Source organism: Podarcis raffonei, chromosome 13 (assembly GCF_027172205.1).
Source record: "Podarcis raffonei isolate rPodRaf1 chromosome 13, rPodRaf1.pri, whole genome shotgun sequence".
Classification (NCBI taxonomy): Eukaryota; Metazoa; Chordata; class Lepidosauria; order Squamata; family Lacertidae; genus Podarcis; species Podarcis raffonei.
In genome coordinates this window covers 4,896,592-4,917,378 of record NC_070614.1, presented here as the reverse complement: position 1 = coordinate 4,917,378, position 20,787 = coordinate 4,896,592, and the positions used below count along the sequence as shown (strand labels likewise).

At 43.1% G+C, this 20,787-nt stretch overlaps 2 protein-coding genes across 2 annotated transcripts in view; one reads left to right on the top strand and one right to left on the bottom strand.

Annotated features, from left to right (window-relative positions):
• Window positions 1–20,787, top strand: part of PDCD6 (programmed cell death 6) — a 266,803-nt gene that overhangs the window by 4,035 nt on the left and 241,981 nt on the right. The gene's annotated exons all lie outside the window — the stretch shown is intronic.
• FRRS1L (ferric chelate reductase 1 like) lies at window positions 2,045–12,531 on the bottom strand. Its single transcript, XM_053362434.1, has 5 exons — window positions 12,282–12,531; window positions 11,051–11,135; window positions 7,930–8,068; window positions 5,396–5,642; window positions 2,045–3,737 (listed from the first exon to the last, which is right to left on the bottom strand). The coding sequence occupies exons 1-5, from the start codon at window positions 12,529–12,531 to the stop codon at window positions 3,565–3,567; spliced, it is 894 nt and encodes a 297-aa protein (XP_053218409.1). The 3' UTR covers window positions 2,045–3,564.

Below are 20,787 nucleotides of genomic sequence, written 5' to 3'. Positions count from 1 at the left end.
TGGGGGACACTTGGAGTGCAAGTAGTACGTGTGAAATAAATCTAAGGGTCTTGGTTGACCACAAGCTTAACATGAGTCAACAGAGTGATGCAGCAGCAAAAACAGCTACCGCTATTCTGTGTCAACAGAAGTAGTGTCCAGATCAAGGGAAGTAATAGTACACCTCTATTCTGCCTTGGTCAGACCACACCTGGAGTAATGTCTAGTTCTGGATGTTACAATTTAAGAAGGATATTGACAAGCTGAAACGTGTGCAGAGGCGGCAACCAAGATGATCAAGAGTCTAGAAGCCAAGCCTCATGAGGAACAGTTAAAGGAGCTGGGTATGTTTAGCTTAGGGACGCGGGTGGTGCTGTAGGTTAAACCACAGAGCCTAGGGCTTGCCGATCAGAAGGTCGGCGGTTCGAATCCCCGCAACGGGGTGAGCTCCTGTTGCTCGGTCCCTGCTCCTGTCCACCTAGCAGTTTGAAAGCATGAAGTACAAGTAGATAAATAGGTACTGCTCCGGCAGGAAGGTAAATGGTGTTTCTGTGCGCTGCTCTGGTTCGCCAGAAGCGGCTTAGTCCTGCTGGCCACATGACCCGGAAGCTGTACGCCGGCTCCCTCGGCCAATAAAGCAAGATGAGCGCCGCAACCCCAGAGTCGTCCATGACTGGACCTAATGGTCAGGGGTCCCTTTAGCTTGGAAAAAGGGGAGATGGAGAGACGATAGCCATCTTCAAATATCTCAAGGGATGTCGCATGGAAGATGGAACAAGCTTGTTTTTTCCTGCTCTGGAGGGTAGTGCTTGAACCAATGACTTCCAATTACAAGAAAGTAGATTCTGACCAACCCTCTGCCAGTAAGAGCTGTTCAACAGTGTATCATACTCCCTCGGAAAGTGGGCCAATGGCCTGATCCAGTAGTCCATTCTTATGGAAGCCTCTTTTTCTAACTTTTTTTTGACCTTCTGAACACAGGTTTGCCTTGCTATGCTGTCCTGGAACTCTTCCCTCTGATGGGGAAAACTTCCCGTGTCACCATGATCACCTCCCTTGTTCTCTTATAACGGCAATGACTCCCACCTGAGTTCCGCTGAGGTCCGGCCAAAAAAAGCCCTGCAGGAAATTCCAACTAAATATCTAGAAGAAATTTCTGATGGTAAGAGCTATTGGACAGCGGAACAGACTCTGTCAGGAGGTTGTGGACTCTCCTTCCTTGGAGGTTTTTAAGCAGAGGTTGGATGACCATCTGTCATGGATGCTTTAGCTGAGATTCTTCCCTTGCAGAGGGTTGAACTAGATGACCCTCAGTTCCCTTCCAACTCTACAATTTTATGAGCACCTACTCAGAGAACTTTGTGGTATGGGGTGGAATATAAATGCTGTATCTTTTTTGGAAAAAACTTTTATTAGTGCATCCAGGCCTTGGGAGGAGGTGGAGGATTTTGGAGGCATCTCTGTGGTTTTGCATATGCTATTTCTTGTTGCTGCTATTTCTTGATTTGTAAATAACTGCAGCTTCCGTACGAAGCAGGCAATCTTTCTCCTCCCTGGGGGCACCCGATCTGTCTTGCTGCTCCATCACAGTCGACTCAGCTCTATCGAGAAACTTTGCATGTTGTCCTGTTGCTTGAGCTGGGGCAAGGTGGGTCACAAGTTGCTGCACCTTCTCTTCCAGCAAAACAACCAGCTTGCATATTCTCCGGCAGAAAGACAAACATGGCACGGATGTTGCCGGTCACTGCAGCAGCTCCCTCGACCTCCCAGTACTCTGGATCTCCCCCTTAAACTCCCCCACTAAATGCCCCTGTTCGCAAGCTCACAGAAGCTGCAATGAGCCAAGTTTGACTGCTGCTGGCTGCTAACTCCTCCACTTCCTCTTTCAGCCTGGCTTCCTCTGTACATGTACTGAAAACAAACTCATTTTTTTCCTTCATTTGGCGGAGGGTGTGTGTGTGTTCTACACCAAGGAGATGATGCTTCAAATGCACTGAGATCATAGTTGTTTTAAGCAAATGTTTGTGAGGTATAAAGCCTAACAAAAGAAAGTCAGAATGCAAACTGCATCAAATTATCTTTACTTATCTTTTGTCACTCATATTTCACACAGTAAATCTGACATAATACTGACCTCTTTTTACATTTCCATGTACTGAACATTTTGTAGAAATACACATTTAGTTCAAATACACTTTTTAGTTCATTCATAGTTCTGAGGAACAAGTCGTTCCTTTATATTGATTCCATGTCTATTGATTCCATGTCAGCAACAAAAATTATATTTCCGTACCCTTGGAGATAGCATTTCAAATAAAGGAAAAATACAAGATAAAAGGGTTCTTTTTTTCTTCTTTCACTTGCTTCACATTTATGCATACATAAGAAACGGAACACAAATTGTGTCAAAATATATACACATGTAAACATCTTCTTTTAAGTCACTTACCTCATATAGTGCTGCTTTTTCCAGAAAATGTACACTCCATACTGGAAACTTAGCTATTATTTTCACTTGTTTGTATCCTTGTAGGAGAACTTTTCCAATGGCACTACTTTTGCCTATGAAACAATTTGAAGGGGGCAGAGGAACTATACTTTCCTAAGCCCTGCCGGACTTGCTTTAGCTTTAGTTGGGGGTAAATTACTTTTTCTTTCCCCTTTTCCCCTTCACACATTATTAAAATGGTTCCCTTCCCACTGGTTTCACGCCTCCAACCTAGTATATCCTTTTCTCAGCCCCCATTGCTGTCAGAGCAACAACAGTGGAGGAGCGAACAAGAAGGCATTTGTGGATGAACTTCCTTTGCTGCCTGCAGAGAAGGAAGTTCTACAAGATCCATCAACCTCTCAGCCCCCCTTCCCAGTAGCACAGATTTAAAATAATAATAAATTAGGCAAAATGTGGCCATTTTCTTAAAATGGTCTGTTGGTGACTTTTTCAGATAGAAAAGTTATTTTCTTGGCTGAATAATGGTTATCTTCTATCATTTCCCAAAAGATAATTTTTAATGCTGACTTGTTTTAGAGCCCTATAAATACTTAAGCTTATGCACAATTTTATTTGGGAAGGTAAAAAAATAATTAACATTATTTTGACTCTGGGACCAGTCACTTAAATTGTAAGTATTTAAACATATATTACCTAAATAATCTCATGAAATGTGATATATTTCTATTTTTTATTTACTCAATTAAATGTAATTTAGAGTTAGGAAATAGAATTTACGTGTTTCTCATAATATTTCACCATCACACCCATAGGTTTAACAATGCAATCCTTTCTATGTCTACTCAGAAGTAAGTCATGCTGTGTTTGGCTAGGCTTTCTCCCTAGTAAGTAAAAGGAACGCAGCCTTAATCTTTCATGAAACAAGTTATATATCTACTAAAAATGTTCTGCCAATTACAATTGTTCCTTGATTATTCTCAAATATCGTGATTGTTTGGCACACAACTATGGCTCAGGTAGCAGAGGAGCTCAAGCTGCCAGTGAATAACTAAGTGTCCAGTGATACCATTTCCAATAGAAAAAGCTCCTGTCCTGAGCAATGCTCACTAACAAATGGTCTCTGTTTGCAGTCGTCATGGGGTTCCCATCAATAAATAGAATGTCAATGCAACAATAAGCAACAAGCAGAATGGAGAAGAGAAGGTCTGATAGGCAGCTGACGGCATAAAAATATCTTCATACTTGTAAATACTGACCACACGCTCCGAGACAGGTGGAGAATCTATGTCATGCCTAGTTATAGAACCTAAAATAGTTAAAGAACAGAGAGCAAGTGTCAGAGGCTCAGGAGCAGAAGAGCAGGGGAGAGAGCAAATAGAGAGCGGAGGAGAGGAATCAGAGGGGAGCGTAGGGGAATATGACAGTGGACCGAGAGATTCCATGAGCTTCTCCAGCGAATCAGAAGATTCCCAGGAGGGGGCGCCTATGGTAAGGGCGAGGCGAATCCCAGGGGGGACGATCCATAAACAAGGAACCAGAGGGGAGTCCCAAAGGAGTAGCGGAGGAGTAGGGCCAGTTCCCCCACCAGAGCACAGTGGGGGGGAAGAGTCACGTGAGTCAGGACCAGCTTCTCCTCCATCAGGGAGTGGGGAGACGGAGGGAAGGCCAGGTCCAGCTAGCCTCCCCGAAAGGGGGAGCAGTGACACAAGTGTAACGGTCAGAAGGAAAGTGGGAGGCTGCGCGCGCGCGCCAAGTTCAAATGTGGAGGAGCGCGGGACAGCAGAAAACCCGGATTGGGAGCCAGGTCCTAAAGCCCGAAAGGGGGGGGGGGAGGAGTCGGGAGAATCAGCGTCAGAAGAATCTCGGAGGGCTGAGACTCCGACTAGCAGAAGGACCCAGAGAAAGAAGGAACAGAGGAAGAGGTGGAGTAAGGCTAGAATCTTAAGCTGGTGTCAGGGGGGAGGAGATTCAGATGGGGCTTCTACGGTCTGATGGATAGATGTAGCGTTGCGCGCTGCGCGTCTGGAAATGAGACTGAACTTCAATAAAGACTTTTTAACTTGAGCAAGAAGCAGCGTTGGTCTTGTGTGAGCTGGGACCTTGGGCAGCACTGACAGCAAGAAATTGAGCTGGGTTGCTTAAGATGTTAACTCTATTTCTCGCTATTTCTCAAAATGGTCAGTCTGATCCAATACAGTGGTACCTCGGGTTACAGACGCTTCAGGTTACGCGTTTTCGGGTTGCGCACCGCACCGAATCGGAATGGGTTACTTCCGGGTTTTGGTGCTCGCGCATGTGCAGAAGCACTAAATCGCCCTTTGCGCATGCGCAGAAACACCAAATCGCGAGCCACGCATGTGCAGATGCAGCGCTGCAGGTTGCAAGCCTGCCTCCCACACGGATCACGTTCGCAACCCGAGGTTCCACTGTATTTTGCTCTTTTTTTAATGTGCAAAGGAAAGCATGCATTCCTACATCAAAGACGGTAGCAAGGTAGTCTGGTATGGCTTGGTCCTTTGTGAGGTATCTTCTTACAGCAAAGAAAGCTATGCATAGATCTGTAACAGCTGCCAATTCCTGGGAACGTGAAGGTCTCCTTGCCAGCATATAGGCATTGTGCAAGGAACCGAGTTCTCTACAATAAAAACCTAAGTATACTTACTTATTGGGGAGATCTCCCTAATAAGGTTGAGCGAACATGCTTTGAATTGAGAGAAGAGATAAAACTACAATAATTCTGGAGTGCTATGTAACTTCTTCAAGTGACATCATGAACTAAAAAATAAAGCATAACAATGACAGCTTAAATACAAATCATGCAAACTACAGTGGAATGGAATTAGTTCTGCATATGGTGAATACATGATGGATTAGATATTGCTAACTTCATGCATTCCTACTGGAAAACACTGCTGCTTTAAATTAACTGCAGTTAATTAGAAACTCAAAAGAAGAACAACTTACCCTGAATTGCTGGGCCCCAAGCAAATAAATAATACCAGCTCAGATGAAGATCTACAATAGTCTCATCTCTGGGAACCTTCACAGGACGCTTGAATCGACATGTTACGCGGTTGTTTTCAAAAAGACCTTCTTCGTCTCTAGCAGGATTTCTTGGGATTTCTTTGGCCCACTGTCCAACGTTGTAGAAGTGATGTATTCTGACTCTTCCATTGTCATCGTGAACACAGGCCATGACATCATCTCCACCCTAAATGGAGAAACCAAAATAAGGATTCCACTGTGACATCACCTGTACCCATTAGAAACGAAGGAATTGTTCACATGAGGTCTTCAAATCACAGACAAACCATTAACAGTAACAAATCTCTTAATCAGGAAGAGGTGTCCCTACTACACCCTTGTGCAAATTAATTGAAACAAACAGTGTAGTTTATTGTACAAAACTCACATATACATGTACAAAACTCACATATACGTACATTAGTAACGGATAGGACCTCTGCTATTTTTAAGCAGCATTTGAACACGGTTTGGCATGGAGTCTACTAGTTTCGAACAGTCACTGTTGATTTTCGGATGCCTGTACCACACTTGAATCAGCGCCTGAATGAGCTTCTCCATAGTCATACAGTCTACAGCACAGAGGCGACTTTTGCATATAGCCCACAAATTCTCAATGGGATTTACATCCAGGGAATTCCCTGGCCAATCAAGTACCTGTATTTGCTGCTCTGTCATGAATTTCTTCACCGTTTTCGATGTGTGACAGGGGGCTAGGTCCTGCTGCAATATCCCAGTACCGTCAAGATACCTCTTTTCCAGCTCTGGAATAACTCTCTTTCGTAGAACCTCAATATACTGTATCATTCCCTCTATTGGCTGCATGCTTCCGACACCATAATCATCAACTGACTTTTTGTGTTTGTTTTGAGTACAGGATTACGAGTAAGACAGAAAACAGGCTTTGTTTCAATTAATTTGCACAAGGGTGTATATATAGGCTGATTCTGTCAGAAAGTTCTTCCTGATTTAAACTTACCCCCTGCCTAGATTCTGCCAGCTACATTCTCCTAATAATAATAATGGGTTACCCAAGAGATACTAAGAAGTAAGGTTGAAAACAGGCAATTCCAACATTTCTCTTTTTATGACTTTTCTAGGGATTAAAATAGGGCTACTCCTGTCCTATCTATTTGCTGTCCATGTACCTGCCTTGTTCGTGTGCAATTTGGGGTGGGCAAATCCAAGCTGAATGCTTCCCAAGGTCCATCACCCCAAGCACTTTTCTCCCAACTCACCTCCAATAACAGAAGAGTTGGGAAAGAATTGCCTCTACTGACCGAGCACACAAAGGTAAAATGCACGTTGCTTTTAACTCTGCTGCTATGCTGTATGTATGCATGAACATGGCAAGTCTGGCCCCATGACTATGCAAATGGGTGAGTATTCTGTGTTCTGGAAAATGTGATCTCAGAGAAAAGCTGTGAAGCATCAACAGGTTTTTTTCCCTATTCCTATTTTCTACTCCTATCTGCATGCTGCTTAGTAAAAATAATGAGTAATGTTTACTTTCTAGAGACAAGCTAGAGCAGGATGTGTGTGGGTGTGTAGAAACTACCCAGCTGCACACAGGCAAAATTTAGACGTATTGCTCTGCCCACCTTGTCTCTGGCTCCGCCCACTACTGGCATGAAACTGGCAGAAGATTGGCAAGAAGGTTATGTTCCTCGGGGCTGACAAATGCTCCACAGTGCTTTACAGCTTCATCTGAGATGCTTTAAAGCAGATTTTGCCACCACTTAAGTACCAAGTACCCCCCCCCCAGTTGCTGACGGGGTGAACCTCCCCCTTCATCCAGTGTCAGGATGACTAGAAAGTCCATGTTCGGAGGCTGTGATCTCTAGCTCCAGACTTCAAATCTCAACAGCAGAACTGAAAAGTGGAGGCATTCAAGCCTGAAATGCACTGTTCTGTTGACCAGGCCTTCTGCTATATTTATTTATACCAGGCCTGGATAAGCAAAAGCCTTCTTACTGCTTGGCCATTCACATGTGCTGATGCTTCACAACGTTCTTTCCATCTGTGCCCAAAGAATGCCCTGACGCTGAGCACACACCATCCATAGCAGCTCCCTAAGCATCCCTAACACAGTGGTGGTAAATTATGGTAGAAACAGAGAGGGTGTTCATCAGACAAAGAGAAAAGAGCTCTTTATTTCATATACCCCCTCAAACAATTCCAATAATCTTTGCCATCTGCTTTGGCATACGTGAGTCTTATTTTTTTCATCAAGAATGGCATAAAAGAATTGCCCTCTCTTGTTTTCATTCCCCATTGCTTGAGCACCCAGTCTAACATCAAACAAGTGGACCTTGGGCATAAAATGGAAACGTTTTACTTTTAACACTTTTCTAAATTACCATTTCATGTCCAAGTATACAATTGTGCAAATCAATACATTAACTTAATTTTTATTCATATGTCCTTTCTTTCTCAAAAATGAATCTGCTTCATTATTATTAACACCATCTTACCATTTTCTTATCAGAGGAAAATCCCACAGCTACCCAACCATCTGTCTCGGCACTCAGTTCAAACTCTATGTCAGCTCCTATTCTGCGGTAACTAAGAAAGTAGTCACAAGTCTCTGCGTTACATCCTGGTTTACCATACCTACACGTGACAGAGGAGACAAAAAAATCACTGCCTATAATTCAGAGATATACAAGGAACGTTTCTGTTTAAGTCTACCTGTACTTTCAATCCAGCTGAAAACTTTGCTACTGACTTAGGGTTGTCTGATAGAAATCTATGGCAAATAGCACTGCAGTCCAATCACTGAGCATGCATAGGACAGCAATATTAAGCACACAAATGTAGGTGATATCTATTAAATGATGATGACCCCCTAAGATCACTCATGGTTGCCAGATTCTTGATCAGCGTTCTATCCCTAAAGAAGAGAAACGGACTCCTGTGCGGCTCGGATAATCCCTTTAAACTATGATCTATGTTTTAGGATGTAATTAGGTGATATCACCATTAATGTCTTCTACTAATTTATGAGTAGAGGGTGATGTTTATGTTACAAATTTACTGTAATGTATGATGTTGGTCTTTTGTTTTTGTTTTGCTTTGGTTCTTGTCTGTTTTTTGTAAGTTTTGGCGGTTTTAAATTTGGAGGTTTAAGTACATTATGTTGGTATGGGAAACTGTCGTGTGATGGGCCAATGGCCGTAATAAAGTTCAATACAATACAATACACAAATGTAGGCATCATATAGAGATACCCAAGCCTAAATGTCTCTAGATTGGGCCTCTGGTGTTTTTATTATTTAGCAAATCATGAATTACTTTTTATAATAACTTAGGGTTATATTCAACATAGTGCTAAGTTGCAGTATCCATTAGGATAATGGAACCTTCACCACCCAAATTCGTCACGGGGGTTTCCCCAATCTTCCAGACATACACTTGGGGATGGAGTCCCATTGCGTTAGCACTAATCATTGCAGTAGCACAGCGATTTAGCTGAATGAGGAAGTAGTTTCACAAATGTCCCAAAATGACTTTATTATTTTTATTACTTGTATTAAAAAGGTGTAATCCACTTCTCTTGGCACTATGCCTACTTACAAAATCTTAAAATAAAAAGAGTGTGTCTAATCAAACTATAAATCAACAAAACCAAAAGAATAAAAACAGAAGAGCAGAAATTCCAAAGAGAATAAAAATGACTGAGCAGTTTTAATGCACACTTAAAAAATGGATGTTGGGAAGGTCTACCAAATATACCTGGAGACAGAATTCATAATCTGGATTCCACATCGGACAAGGCCCTTTCTCTTAACCTCATCAAGAACTAATATTACTAATATTATTACATAAAATTTGCAAAAACATTGATCATACATCGCTGAAAATGGGGTAAACAAAAAGTATCGGTGACAAAGATCACAAAATCAAGTTTAGCTTAATGCAATGGCAATGTATATTCTACTAAACTATTAATCTATTCATTTGTGACATTGGTGCATTGCAAGACTCTTCTCCTATATTAATTGCTTCTGTTAATTTGTCAATTTCAGCCGAATCTAGTCATTTCAATTGCCACTGCCAAACTGCTACAGGTGGAGGAGCTTTCCAGTGCTTCATCCATAACTCACCACAGCAATCAATACACTGTACATAATTTCCTCAATTACATTCAGTAAAATCAAGAAAGGGTCTAAAGCTAAAGTATTTCCTGATATCATCTTATGTACACCACTACAAACGTTTTTTAAAAAAGTTCTTAGCAACATTTAAGTTTGGCAGCGAAGAATATCCTATTAAGCTGAGCTGGTGTTACTGGAACAACAATTTATACTAAATTTCTTGAATGAAAGACTTAAGGAGACAGTTCTGATTGGCTAAGATACAGAAAAGCCTATTTATTAAAAAAAAAATGTGACTAAGTCTCCGAGATCCTTTTCCAATGTAAGCATTTTAAAATGAAAACAACAAACTAAGTTGTTTCCATTATACTCTTAAGGTTATCCTTCAATTGTTATCCATGTAGATGATGCCATACTTGCTTTCTACACCCAGGTAGGCCAGATCATCAATCAATTTCGTCTACACTGTCAAAATGAACAGTTTTCCATCAATTACTTATTTATTTATTTATTATTGAGATTTATATTTCATCCATCATTCTGGGGTCGCACAGTGGGTTACATCAAAGGAAGAAAGAACAGTTTATTAGCATTAGAACATATACTGTATGTCTCTATGTTTTTAAACTTTTTTGAGCATTTAGAGATACAACTAAAAAGCTGACGATACGAAGCAGGTGGGTACGACGACACCATACAACACCAATCTGTCAAATAAGGTCCACCTAAACATTTGGGCCACCCATATTTTTAGCAAAAGTAGACTTGGGGAATTTCTTTAGGCGTTAATCTCGGTGTGAGTTTAAGAAACAAAGCTGGTATGGCAAGTGCCATGAATTCCTTCATGTATACTGCAAACAAGTTCCAAGTCACACAGGAGCCCATCATCATTACTTTAGTCTTTGCCAGTCTTAAATGCAACTTTCTGTCCAATGGCTGTGTGCCATAACCTCTTAAATTCAGGCATCAATTATCCACATCCCAGTCATATTCCAGTTTTTTGCTACTTCGAACCTGGCTACTACTAGCTGAAAGGTAATCAATAGCTTCTGTAATACGGTCTCGTTATTTTGGTTATCCCAGAAAAAAGAGATATTTTTATATGGGTTGTGTTTTTATGAAAACAGAAAACTTTGGGTAGGCTATGCACCAAATGGTGGTACATAAGTAATTTAATAAATGTACTGATTGACTGATGGATGGATGGCATTTCTATACCACCCTTCCCACTAACGGAGTTCACAGCAGTGAACCACAAGCAATTGACAATAAAAACATATTTAAAAAATAAATAAGGTTTGGCAAACAAGAGTTCTTAAGTGGAAAATATATTTCAAATTCCAGTAAACATGCATGCCATTGGGCTCAAGACTGCAATGTGACAGCCATAGATATATACTAGTATTTAACATTTAATAAACATTCAATGGACAGCACATGTTTGGGAATCAGAATGTCAGCATTTATAAACTTAAAAGCAAACATGTTTCATACCAACCTAAAGCATCCTTTTGTTTTCCCACAGTCATCCACTTTAATTTTTGCAAACGGATCCACTGGAGGAGCAGTAGGAAAAGGATAACCTTGAAGAATCAAAACAAATAATTAAATATGTGGCAGAATATACTTTCTTTTAAAGAATAAAATTTCATATAAGTAAGTTTTGTCCTGGCATATATAGTTCCAATTCTATCAATGTTTAATTTTTAAAAAATTTTGGTTGCGCCTCGCCACTTGTTTTTAGCCATTCTTTATTTTAGGGGGCGGGAGGCAGGGCATATATATATATATATATATAACAATCCAAACTGCCAGGATAGATAGAGAAGACAGATACAACCCTGGCGTATATAGTTTTAATTTATTAATGTTTAATTGTTTTGTTAATTTTGGGGTTCGCTCTCCCCCTTGTTTTAAGGCATTCTTATTTTGATCTGTAAAGGATAACCTTGAAGAATCAAAGCAAAAAATTAAGTATGTCGCAGAATATAATAAACATATAATAAACCAAACTGCCAGGATAGAGAGACATAATCCTGGCATATATAGTTGAATCGCTTTGTTATTTTGGGGGTTCGCTCTCCCCCTTGTTTTAAGGCGTTCTTATTTTGATCCGCAAGCCTCCTTGAGTTCCCATCATCACCATCATCTTTTTTTCTTAAAAAATGTTTAGGGATACTCTCCTTTTCCTACTCATATTGAAATAATAATAATAAATTTTATTTATATCCTGCCCTCCTCAGCCAGGGCAGCTAACAACAATAAAATAATACAACATTCTAAAATCATTTCATTATAAAATTAATTCAAATCAAATTGATGGCAACCATTGGGCTATATACTGCCCCTCAATGAGGCCAAACGGATTCACAAAATGTTTAGGAGTATGTGTACCCCCTGAAAAAGTACCCCACCCCGTGTACCCAGAAAAAAGTAATAATAATAATAATAATAATAATAATAATAATAATAATAATAATAATAATAGGGCCTTTGGCCAGATCTTAACAGGCTGGTCCCGGGAGTTTCGCCTCTCCCGCCCTCCGGCGCCCGCTTTCCCGGGGGATCCCCGCTGGCTGTTTGGGGGCTCCGAGCGGAGGGCCCGAGGAGCCTTGAGGGCAGAGGCGGCGAAGGGAGGCGCCGCCGAGAAGGCCTTCCCGCCGGCCGCGCTCTCCTCCGAAGCCCCTCTCCCGCCCGGCTGCGTCCCTGGGCCGGCCTGGGCCCCTCACCCTCGTCCGAGAGGAAGCGCATGTCGTAGAACTCGCTGGCGAAGGTGCCGTACGAGGAGTCGTGGCGCTGGCGCTGCTCGCCCGCCTGGGCCCCGCCGGGGTCGGCCTCCCTCCCGCGCCCGCCGGCGGACCCCGCGCCCCCGCCGCCGCCGCCGCCGCCCCCGGCCGCCGGGCCGCCCCAGGACGAAGAGGACGGCGCGGGCCCGGCCAGCAGAACCAGCCACAGCAAGGCGGCAGCACGCGCGGCCATGGCGGCGGCGGCGGAGGCCCCTGACTGGAGCCGGGCTGCTTCGTCTTCCGTGCGCCGGCGCCTCCGCGGCGCCTCCGCTCCCGCTGCTCTCCGGGCTGGAGGGGCTCAGTCCCCGGAACCGGTTTCCTCAGCGCATGAGGGAGCGGGAGAGGAGAGGGCTCTGAACATGTGCAGAGCGCCCTCCCCACGGCCGAAAGGTGAGGCGGCAGGGAAAGGGGGCTCAGGAGCATGTGCAGAGCGCCTTCCCATCGCCACCACTGGCTGGACGACGGCGACCCCATCGCATGCAAAAGGCGAGTGGGAAACATAGTCTTGTTTGCTTTTTACACGGGGAAACACACACACACATTGGCGTAGCCAAGGGGGGGAGTCGGGGGACGGCTGCCCCCCTACATCAAAATCAATACATACAAAGCAAATTAAAATTGAGGTTTCCCCAAAAAAAGCTTGCCCCCCCCCCAAAAAAACCAGAAATTCTGGCTGCGCTCATGGACACCTCCCCCAAAAAAACTACAATCAAAACATCGCAGGTCTTCCCTGCTTCAACACAAAACGTGAACCCGGGTGAGTTTTATAATGGGATTCTCCCCCACAAAATCAAACACGTGTCACTCCTGCCTTCCCAGGGTGAAGCATAAACATTACAAATCCTGGACTCGACCCATGGCATCAAAAGCGTGGCTCTAGGGCACTTTTGGCCTGCCAGCTGATTCTGAATTAGAACTCCCATGATCTCTGGCCACCAACTAGGCTTGCTGGGGCTGATGGGGGTTGTAGTTCAGAAACAGCTGGCAAGTCATAGAATTGCACAGCTGGAAGGGGCCAGGAGGGTCATCCGGTCCAACACCCTGCAGTGAAGGGATCTGTTCCCCCCACATGGGGCTCAAACCCACAACCGTGAGATCAAGAGTCTCATGGTCTGTGGACTGAGCTCTCTCAGCTGGCAGGAGTCATGTTCTAGGGCATGACAACTCCTGCATCTTCTGAGGTCCCCCATGCAAGCAACTGTCAAGAACCACTCAGAGTCAAGGGATAAACAAATTTTGTCACACACATACATATATCCAATCCTTGCCCATTGAAACTATGGATTCAGGGTTCCATGCAGATCACATCCATCCCCGTGCAGCTGGTGCTTCCCACTGCTTGCCTCGCTGGAAGGCCCACCACGTCTCTCTTTTGAAAGTATGCAGCCTTGTTATCCACTCCATCTGGAAGGCCAGAACTATTTTGTAGTCCTGAGACAACTATCAGAAAGGGCTCTAGAAATAACATTGCACAATATTTTTGTTGTGGGAAATCTCCCCCCACCACATGACCAGAAAACCCATATTTCCACTGCAGGAATTAATACAGAGATGAATTATAACATTTTGTGAAAATTGGTATCATATTTGTGTGGCAGCATGGCTCATCTTTTTCCGGTGATCAAACACTTTTCAAGAAAAGCACCTTATTTACACCATACGCGTTCTCTTCCATAATGAGCATTTTCAGATATGCACAGTCAATTTAATATTTAAGCAATATATATTTAGTTATATTACAATTGTGCACTTTTTTTTCATAAAAACACAACTGTGAAGAAATCTTGTTTATTTGAATTTAAGTTTGAATAGGTAGGTATTACGTAATGTGTTCTGACATTTGTATTGTAATGTACATTGCAGTGTATTTGATGCGGGAAGTTTTTTGTCTGGTTAGGGGAAAGTTCTTTAAACTGCTGTGTGTGGCCTTAACTGAAAGCTGTCAGTTAGAAATGCTGGTGGGCAAAACAAGGATGGTATGCATATTTTGATTGGTGGGTACAGGTTCAGAATACAGTGGTACCTCGGGTTAAGTACTTAATTCGTTCCAGAGGTCCGTACTTAACCTGAAACTGTTCTTAACCTGAAGAACCACTTTAGCTAATGGGGCCTCCCGCTGCTGCCGCGCCGCCGGAGCACGATTTCTGTTCTGATCCTGAAGCAAAGTTCTTAACCTGAAGCACTATTTCTCAATTAGCAGAGTCTGTAACCTGAAGCGTATGTAACCTGAGGTACCACTGTATACAGTTAGACAGTGTGATTAGCAAGGGCTGGTAAAGGGTCAAGGTCAAGGACCCCTGGATGGTTAAGTCCAGTCAAGGTTGACCCTGGGTTGTGGCGCTCATCTCACTTCAGGCCAAGGGAGCTGGTGTTTGTCCGCAGACAGCTTTCCGGGTCATATGGCTGCCATGACTAAACCGCTTCTGGCGCAGCAGGACACTATGATGAGTGCCAGAGCACATGGAAACACCATTTACCTTTCCACCGCAGCAGTACCTATTTATCTACTTGCATTGGCTTGCTTTTGAACTGCTAGGTTGGCAGGAGTTGAGACAGAGCAACGGGAGCTCACTCCGTCATGTGGATTCAAACCACCAACCTTCCAGTTGGGAAGCCCAAGAGGCCAGGGCTGGACTAGAAGTGTATATATGGCAAGGTTGGTTGGTTGGTTGGAGAAGACTGGAGTTGTTGGGGCTCGGTGTTTGTGGAATCAGCCAGAAGAAAGCAACCAAGAGGATCAAGGAAGAAGGAGGAAGACCTGAGAGGCAGGTGAATCATGGAAACAGAGAACTGTAGAGTTAGAAGGGTTACAAAAAGAGGCTTCCACAAAAATAGACTGCTGCATCTGACCGTTGGCCCATATAGTCCAGCATCCTGTTCTCGCAGTGGCGAACCAGATGCCTGCGGAAAACCCACAAGCAGTACCTGAGCGCAACAGTACTCTCCCTTCCTATGGCTTCCAGCAACTGGTACTCAGAAGCGATGCTTCTTCTGTCAAGGTAGAGCATAGCCAACATGGCTGGTAGACACTGATAGCATCTCCTCCTTAGTTACGGTGTTGGTGAGACTTAACGGGGATTGTGGGAATAAAAGAGCAATTTGGCTAAAGGGTCTTAATAGGGTAACTGCTCCCTTAAAATTGCCTTAGTATAGCATTAATAGTTGAGTATCGGCAGTAAAGCAGTGCCAGGAGAAAACGATTTGCTCACGGGGCACCTGCAAAATTAGATTTTTGCTCAGGGAGGCCAAAGTGTTAAATGCCAAAGAAACAAGGTAGTACCTGGACAATAAAACTGATTCTGCTGTGCGACCCTGCACAAAAAAACGGCTATAATAAAACAACTCGTGCCAATTGAGGTAGTAGGCTGGTGTGGAATGTGCCTGGGTTTTGACTTCTTTTGCTTCACTCTCAACATTATTTGATCTCTCATTTGACAAAAATGAATCTTTTTTTTAAAAAAGTACTATAAGTGCAATTTTATACCTGTTTTATACCTGCTGATTTCAATAGGACTTACTCCCAGACATCCATGCATAAGGTTGCAACTTAACTTTGTTAAAGCCTCGCTCATCAGTCTCTAAAGGAAATTTTAAAATAGAGGATGCTTCTTAAATGAATTTTGCATTGTTGGAGAGAAACTGGGAGATCATCTTGCTTGTTTTGTATTAGCTCCATTAGTTGCCTAGATGTGTTTGACAGAACACCTATATAAGTGCTGTCAGTTGCACACCACTAGCCTTAACAAAACAGACATTAAGGCCCTTTGATCAAGATGCTGCAAAACCAATTTTGAATCATACTGGTATTGTATATTTGTGTCAGTTACAAGGTACAGATATACAAGCACATGTAACTTGCATCACTGTGATTCCTGGAATCAACCTACTATAAATGTTTGCATGGGAAATGTTTAGCGTGCATTAACAGTCATTAACGATTCCAGTAAAAAAAGACAAAAACGGACAGGGATCAGCAACTGGAGGCCTTGGCCAAATCCTACACCACCCTGAATATGAACAGTTGGTCCTTCAATTGTAAATCCATAAGCAAGAGGGGCATGAGCGTGCCATGGTGTTATGTGCACACACATAGGTCAACACATAGTCCTGGTTGGTAACCCAAGGAGCAGTTTCCCTTCCAATCCACCACACCCATTACCAGTTAAAATACTTGTGTCAGAAACCATTAATACTCTGCCCACAAATTCACATTTCCTGTGAAATCTTCAACACAGCTAACCAGATGTTGTCTGTTCAGTAAATATTTCTATATAGATGGTGTTATTTAGCACATTAACTAGTTTAACCGCCCATTGTTACCATGCAGACGTGCTCAATACTTGGCAGCTTACATGAGCCATCTAGGATAGTTTTATTAATTTACACTGTCTTACAGGTACATCAAGGGACGCGGGTGGCGCTGTGGGTAAAACCTCAGTGCCTAGGACTTGCCGATCGTATGGTCGGCGGTTCGAATCCCCGCGGCGGGGTGAGCTCCCGTCTTTCGGTCCCAGCTCCTGCCCACCTAGCAGTTCGAAAGCACCCCTAAGTGCAAGTAGATAAATAGGTACCGCTTTATAGCGGGAAGGTAAACGGCGTTTCCGTGTGCTGCGCTGGTGCCGGCTCGCCAGAGCAGCTTCGTCACGCTGGCCACGTGACCCGGAAGTGTCTGCGGACAGCGCTGGCCCCTGGCCTCTTAAGTGAGATGAGCGCACAACCCTAGAGTCGGACACGACTGGCCCGTACGGGCAGGGGTACCTTTACCTTTACAGGTACATCTGCAGTGCTATATGTCACTGCATTTAGGCAGCACTTTATTCAGTTTTTCTTGACGTTTCCTTACCAGGTAATTTTTTACGTTTTATGTAACATTCAGATGACGTAAAGCTCACTTCTAGAAATCTAGTGGAACTTCTGTGGTGTTTCCGGGGGGGGGGGGGGATCCGCTTACAAACCCATTAACTCAGAAAATCACAGGACTTGTTTCTTTCTTGAGAATCCCACCTCTTAAGCTTTCGAGTTTACTAACCTGCTGACACAGCTACTCTTTTTTCTCTAATAAGAGTTTTCCTTGTGTCTCCTTGAGGTACTTTCTTCTTGAGACATTACAGCTGTGGAGAACTTAATCCTCTTGTGCCCCAATTTTGACACACATTCCTAAAATGCTATTCTGTTGTTTGGCAAGTGGGGAGAGTGAGGAGCAACTGTGTCCTGGGGAAGCCACTGAGTGTTAGCAGTAGGAACTTTTGCCTAGATGTTATATTGACTGGATGTGTATTATGTGATCCTTTTCCCCTGGGACTGCAAGTGTTTTTACTGTCCAAGGGCAAACAGAAACAGGTGCAACAGCAAGGCCACAGATTGCTAAACCTGTTTAAAAGTTTAATCATCTCTCACGAAATCAGTTGTGAAATGTTCTGCTGTGCCAACCTGCACCATCCTCCTGATTTTGAGGTGTTCCCTCAACTTTCAGAATATGAGTTAATGTCACCCAGCCTAAGTGGCATAGCTTCTGCTCACGCTTGAAGATGTGACAGGTCGGATATGAAATATCCTTTTCATATACCTTTTGCTGGCCTGTAATCAGAAAGTTCAGATCAGGACTTGTGCTTTGAAATGAATTAACTTTATCTTCTTCACATAATGGTTTCCAAGGTAGTTCATTCACACCCCCGATTAGGGAAGCTAATATTGGATGAATGCGCAAGGTGGTTGTCACCAATGGAAGCGAAGGCTCAGAAAAAGCTCAATATGGAGGCCAAATGGCCGAAATATTGGGAAATTTTGGAACAGGAGGGAGATAGACTAAAACTGCAGAGCTTTGAGAAACTAAAAAACAAAGTGCGAGATTGAATCACTATTATCAGATAATGGAGGCATATAATTTGGACAAGAAAATCGGCTTCCAGGTGGAAAAATCAAAATTAGAAACAGAACTGTTAGAACCCAAAACTAAGGTTTTGTCAAAGATGTATAACTTGCTGTTGAAATGGAATACTCAGGATGAAACGGTGAAATCTGCTATGATTAAATGGGCACAAGATGTCAGACATAACATTATGTTTGCTGACTGGGAACAGTTGTGGACCACAGATATGAAATTCACGGCATGCAATGCCTTAAGAGAGAATATTATGAAAATGATATACAGGTGGTACATGACCCCAGTCAAGCTTGCAAAAATATATCATTTGCCCGACAATAAATGTTGGAAATGTAAAGAAACTGAAGGTACATTCTTTCACCTTTGGTGGACGTGCCCAAGAATTAAGGCTTTCTGGGAAATGATCTATAATGAAATGAAAAAGGTATTTAAATATACCTTTCTGAAGAAACCAGAGGCCTTCCTTCTGGGCATTGTCGGCCAATTGGTGCCAAAGAAGGACAGAACGTTTTTTATGTATGCCACAACAGCAGCAAGAATACTCATTGCAAAGTATTGGAAGACACAAGATCTACCCACTTTGGAAGAATGGCAGATGAAGGTGATGGACTATATGGGATTGGCAGAAATGACTGGCAGAATCTGAGACCAGGGAGAAGAGTCGGTGGAAGAAGATTGGAAGAAATTTAAAGATTATCTACAGAAATATTGTAAAATTAATGAGTGTTAGAATGATGTTGGATTGAAATTAAGTGGTTTCCAGCTGTAATGCTTTAAGAGAATATGAAAAAAAGGATTATAAATAGGTAATAATATAATGGTAACGATTTGCTGAACTAACAATTTGGGGTGGAATACAAAAAAGGGAGGTATGAGGAGGTCCGAGAAACAAGTTAAAAGAAAATAAGTAATTGAAAATTTATGTGTGTTCTTTTTTAAAAAAAAAAAAGTTTCTTTACTCTGTATTTTTGTTATTCTGTTTTTTCTTTTTTTATTTTATTGTAATATTATAAAAAATCTTAATAAATATCTTATAAAAAAAAATATTGGATGAATGCGATTTCCTCAACCTCACATGTCATCCCAAAGACCACTGGTCAAATTAGCTATTAAGAAGTCATGTGCACTTGTTGTAGTACAGCGTTGAATTTCAAAACAGATTGGGCACTGATGAAACACTGGGAAGTCCATGAAGCTCATCTCCTTCCAGTAAATAGGGCATGTCACAATATGGAATTCTTTGGCCTTAGGAAACCAATGTGTCAATGAAACTAAGCGCTCCAACGTATATCCCTCACATATTGAGCGGGAGAATGGGGCTGTGTCCATCAGCTCTGCCCTGTGGATGCAGCTAACAGACATACACCCTGCCAGCCATGTGCTGGTGCTTATTTGAAGGGGTCCTATGAAGAAGAAGAAGAAGAGGAGTTTGGATTTGATATCCCGCTTTATAACTACCCTAAGGAGTCTCAAAGTGGCTAACATTCTCCTTTCCCTTCCTCCCCCACAACAAACACTCTGTGAGGTGAGTGAGGCTGAGAGACTTCAGAGAAGTGTGACTGGCCCGAGGTCACCCAGCAGCTGCAGGTGGAGGAGCGGGGAAGCGAAGCCGGTTCACCAGATTACGAGTCCACTGCTCTTAACCACCACACCACACTGGCTCTCAATGGCTATGAATGTATGTATGAATGTATCTCCTTCAAGAGAGATCCAGGGCAAATGAAGATTGCATCTTGCGTGGAAGACATTATGTGCTTATGTTGCTGGCACACGTATACAGAAACCCTTAATATGAGACGCATTGCCAATGTGCAGAGCAGGACCACCGAACACAACCCCCTCGGGCATCTTCTCAATGCATGGAAGGATCTGAGAGAACCTCACTAGTGGTAGCAGCAGCAATGCTCATTGGCCCACATAAATATGATGCAGATGACACCAAACTGGGAGGGGTGGCTAACACCCCAGAGGACAGGATCACACTTCAAAACGACCTGGACAGATTAGAGAACTGGGCCAAAACAAACAAGATGAATTTTAACAGGGAGAAATGTAAAGTATTGCACTTGGGCAAAAAAAAATGAGAGGCACAAATACAAGATGGGTGACACCTGGCTTGAGAGCAGTACATGTGAAAAGGATCTAGGAGTCTTGGTTGACCACAAACTTGACATGAGCCAACAGTGTGACGCGGCAGCTAAAAAAGCCAATGCAATTCTGGGCTGCATCAATAGGAGTATAGCATCTAGATCAAGGGAAGTAATAGTGCCACTGTATTCTGCTCTGGTCAGACCTCACCTGGAGTACTGTGTCCAGTTCTGGGCACCACAGTTCAAGAAGGACATTGACAAACTGGAACGTGTCCAGAGGAGGGCAACCAAAATGGTCAAAGGCCTGGAAACGATGCCTTATGAGGAACGGCTAAGGGAGCTGGGCATGTTTAGCCTGGAGAAGAGGAGGCTAAGGGTTGATATGATAGCCATGTTCAAATATATAAAAGGATGTCACATAGAGGAGGGAGAAAGGTTGTTTTCTGCTGCTCCAGAGAAGCGGACACGGAGCAAT

Excerpts from the sequence above, each read along its gene's own strand:
- FRRS1L (XM_053362434.1), bottom strand. The coding sequence starts at position 12,531 with ATGGCCGCGCGTGCTGCCGCCTTGCTGTGGCTGGTTCTGCTGGCCGGG. Across the intron at positions 5,643-7,929 it reads TTTCCTCTGATAAGAAAATG|GGTGGAGATGATGTCATGGC; the intron begins GTAAGATGGTGT and ends TTCTCCATTTAG. Across the intron at positions 3,738-5,395 it reads TTGGGGCCCAGCAATTCAGG|GTTCTATAACTAGGCATGAC; the intron begins GTAAGTTGTTCT and ends TAACTATTTTAG.